The sequence below is a fragment of the Xiphophorus maculatus genome, chromosome 10 (genome assembly GCF_002775205.1).
Source record: "Xiphophorus maculatus strain JP 163 A chromosome 10, X_maculatus-5.0-male, whole genome shotgun sequence".
Lineage (NCBI taxonomy): Eukaryota > Metazoa > Chordata > Actinopteri > Cyprinodontiformes > Poeciliidae > Xiphophorus > Xiphophorus maculatus.
Window position 1 is genome coordinate 4887537 of NC_036452.1, and position 4135 is coordinate 4891671.

Genomic DNA, 4135 nt, shown 5'->3' on the forward strand with positions numbered 1-4135 from the left:
AAGTTCAACTGATCCAACAACGACAAATCCACCAACTCCAATAACTACAGCAGCTCCAGTGACAACTACAGTAGCAGGAGGTAATTCAGGGACTTCACAAATACAATAATTTAATACGCCTAGCTCCATTAAAATAACTGTGTATATAATTCACTTAAAGTGTGAAATTCTTACATTGCGTGTTTGTTGCTTTTGTCTTAATTATCAAGGTGCGTGTGCTTCAAGCCCATGTCTCTGTGGAAGCACCTGTGAAGAACGTGCTAACCCGACTTATGTGTGCTTGTGTCTGGCTGGTGAAGCTTATGGTCCTCGAGGCTGTCAAAAGGGTAAGTGTCTGAATGTGATGCAGAGACTATAAACTGATCTCAGTAAACAGACTGATCTAAAAATATGTTCAGTCTTTTTTGTTTGAGTACTTTTTTAAGATTAAATTTTTAAAATGCAGCGCCAACTCTGCACATGTGGATCATGCGTAGTGTGTAGGGCACCAAGTGCATCTATCCATCCAATGTTAAAGCAATTTTGTTGTGATCTACCACATTAATACTAACCTAACTGAGATTTTTTTTTGTAAATATTTAATTTCTCAAAATAATTACATTTTTCCAAACAGCCAAAGTCTTCCCTGGACTGCTAGTCTGGAAGATAAAATATGATCCTGAAATGTGTGACAAAACATCACAAATATTTAAAGAGACTTCAGATAAAATTATTGATTTGGTAAGCAGTCATTTATTTTTCCCTATCTTTGCACCTGCCAAAAGGCATTTTGTTCTTTGCCCCCAAATATTGCCTAAACAGACCATTGTTCACTAAAACACTATTTTTAATACACAGGTTGACAAAGAGTTTGAAAATAAAACTGGACACATTTCATCTTTAGTGCTGGAGCTCTGGTAAGTTTCAGAATCAAAACTGTGTTTTTTATCCACTAGTGAATATTTACAGTGTGATGTAGACTAATCCACTGCTTGGTGCACTCTTCCTTAATTGTTAAATTTTTTCACATATGGATTCAAAACAAAGCGAGACAGATGGAAGGGAGACAGGCAACGTTGAAGCATCACTACAAATCATTTTTGAAACAACGTCTGACATCAAAGAAGACACTGTAACAGAAACAATGATGAATCTAACCTGCGAAAGCTGTCCATTGCAAGGAAACTTTGCATGTGGGTTTTAAACAAATATCTTCCTATTCTAAGGATTCTAGTCTAGTTCACCTTTCTCTTATTCTATAAATAGCACATTCATTACACTTACCCAGAATATCTACACTAAATTAATCAGAAATGGTTTTCATTTTTGTGTGAGCTTGATTTCTTTCTCTTCTTCTATTGTTTAGTGTTGTCTTAGTTTTCCTTTACTACATACTTATTTTTAACATTTTTAAGAAAATTGGCACCTCTGCTTGAATAAAAAATGGTGTTGGTGTAAAATGTCAAAACTTTAAGTCTGAAGAAGGTCTGGATTGTATGTGCATGTTATGTTATAAAGTTTTCTGATATCTTCTTTTCTGTTCCATTCAAAAGCCAAAAACCTTTGTGATTCCAAACCATGTGACAATTCATCTACAACATGTAAACCTACAGCTGGCAGTTTCACATGCAGCTGTGTAGATGGCTACATTAACACAGATTACAGTGACAGATTATGCATGGGTAAGGATATTTAACAATCCAGAGTTGAAATATTTTACTGCCACTGATTGTAGTGTAACTTTCTGTACTTTAGCATGTCCCCCTGGTCAGAAAGCTGTGAACAATAAATGTAAACCGTAAGTGCATCGATCTGACTGTACGACTTTATGGTTTTCTGCAAGTACAACAGTTTCAAGTAAAACAATTTCTTCTTTTCAGATGTGACTTTGGTCGTACTGGCTTGAACTGCGAGGATGGTGAGTATACAGCAGTATACTGACACCAGACAAGAGCTTGGACTTAGTATATCATCAAAATTTTGACATGGACAGGCAAATTATTGAATTGTTTGCAAAGAAGTTGTAACTCACTCAAAACACCAAATTCATGCTTCATATGCACTCCATTGAATGGAACGGAAAAGCAATTTTGAGGCAATTGCTTTCTAAAGTTCAATTTAAAAAAATTATGAAGTAGTGCTGTAATTTAGGTTCAACCTGGAGCTTTTTGTCCTCACTAACCAGCTATAGTGTGCAACATAATTTCAAATTTTATGGCGTTCACTATTAAACTGACAGCATCAGACAATTTTTCTAATTCAACTGACTTTTGCGAAGCTGCCCTGGCTGGTGTGTCGCATTTTCCACACAAAACATTACCACTGTGAGGAATTTTCCGATAACTTCAGCGTGTTTCTTTGTGAAATTGTTTAAAAATATTTTCCAAAATGTGTAAGATACAACCAGCCACATGCAAATGAAATTATTCCTGTTAGTTTGACAAACAAAGGCCACTAATACTATAAAGGTCTTATTTAAAAAAGTTATCAAATCAATATTAACACATAAAACATCCACTGAAAAAGAAATATATTTTTTCCTTTTCCATTGAGTTTTTAGGGTAATGATAAAATCTTTTAAATCAAAATGTTAAATTTTGCAAAATGCTATGTGATTCTGTTGTACCAAGTTCATAAAAAGGCTGAGTCAGAGCTTTTTTTACTGACCGCTTCTCTGTTGTTAGAATGGTTGTTGATCGCCGTGATCGTTTCCTCTGTCCTCGGATTCCTGCTGGTCGTCACCTTGATCGCTCTGCTAGTGGTAGTAAAAAAGTAAGTTTGAATCCTGTTCATTTATCACCTTAGTGACTTTTACAATCACCTTTGTCCTTTTTATAAAACTGCATTCATACTTCTGTATTAGACTGCAAACTATATAATATGTGCAAGGCCATTTTAAAGTTGGGCGGTTTTACAAATCAGTTACAGAGAGTTATAGAAATCTAACCTAAAGCAAAATAAAGTAGGAGATTCACTGTTGCATAACCTTCTTATTCTTTTTCTCAAGATTCAAGAGGACCAAATTCTTCAGGACCAAACAGGAAGACATTAGGAAGCCGTTCCAAATCCCATCTCTTGCCAAAGGCCCGCTGTCCAGCAACAGCAATGGCTTTTACACCTGGCTCAAAGAGCCAGAAGGCAGCCTGGCAAATTCTGGGATCCCACGAATCCTGCGGGCCAACACCATCAACAACTGGGACAACCTGGAGATGACTCAGCAGAACAACGAGCAAAACTCAGTGGGTATACCTCTGAACAAGACGCCCGTGAAGATAAACATTTGTGTTTTATTTATTCACAAATTCGGATGTATTTTCTTCTCTGCTGCAGCCATTTGATGACAACCAGGTTGACATGGTCTCATTCTCCCAGAGTTAACTCAAGAAGAACCGCAATGTCCAGAACTGAGATGCAAAACCTTACGCTCAGATCCAAGATCAGAGGGAAGCTGAATCACTTCAGGGGTTCCTATAGTGGTGTTTTTCCCAAAACACTGTAATGTATTAGAACCCTTTTGATGTAAAACATGTAAACAGAAGCATTTCAGCTAAGATGTGCAATGTAATGTAGCAGATATTGTTGTATCATGTGTTCCTTAATACTTTTAGCTGCAACTGTGTGACTTATACTCCGCTCTGTTGTAAGTTGTCTTAAACCAGTTTGCCTTTCATGAAGTTTGATTTATAATTACAATCTCAGTCACCCAATCTCTCAGTTCTGTATGTTAATTGAACTTAAATATATAATCCTTTTTATTTTCACTGAACAAAAGCTAAGAGAAGAGCTGTTGGTCAAATATTTGTTTTGTTCATTTTTGAATTTACTAGAGTTGCTTTTCAGGTTTAATTTGAGTCTCAGTTTCAGGTTTAACTAAGTTTTGGTGAATGACACGAGCCGAAATTTGATCCAAATCACAAAATATGAAGATATTCAGTTTCTTTCAATATATAAAAATGTGTTGTATAAAAATAAAATGATTTATAATATAATTGCAGCAGTTTGGAAAATAATTTTTCTATTTGTGTTGCCTTGTGTCATCTAATATTTAACCGAAAAGCCAGAAATCAGACATTAACTGTTAATCTTCTTTTTGGAATTTCTGATAGCATTTTTAATTCAGGAACAATAAAGGTTGGATTGCTGGCTTTTGAGTTTC

At 35.6% G+C, this 4135-nt stretch overlaps 1 protein-coding gene across 1 annotated transcript; it reads left to right on the forward strand.

Annotated features, from left to right (window-relative positions):
* Positions 1-3899, forward strand: LOC102223760 (protein HEG-like). The gene is made up of 11 exons (XM_023341503.1): positions 1-80; positions 210-326; positions 614-720; positions 838-896; positions 1027-1172; positions 1533-1661; positions 1735-1777; positions 1860-1897; positions 2664-2751; positions 2987-3218; positions 3310-3899. The coding sequence occupies exons 3-11, from the start codon at positions 664-666 to the stop codon at positions 3355-3357; spliced, it is 840 nt and encodes a 279-aa protein (XP_023197271.1). The 5' UTR covers positions 1-80; positions 210-326; positions 614-663; the 3' UTR covers positions 3358-3899.
* The last annotated feature ends 236 nt before the right edge of the window (positions 3900-4135 follow it).

Bases quoted from the DNA above. Each gene is read 5' to 3' on its own strand.
- LOC102223760 (XM_023341503.1), top strand. From the start codon at position 664: ATGTGTGACAAAACATCACAAATATTTAAAGAGACTTCAGATAAAATT. The intron at 897-1,026 runs GTAAGTTTCAGA...TTCAAAACAAAG, and splicing joins TCTTTAGTGCTGGAGCTCTG to CGAGACAGATGGAAGGGAGA. The intron at 1,173-1,532 runs GTGGGTTTTAAA...TCCATTCAAAAG, and splicing joins ATTGCAAGGAAACTTTGCAT to CCAAAAACCTTTGTGATTCC.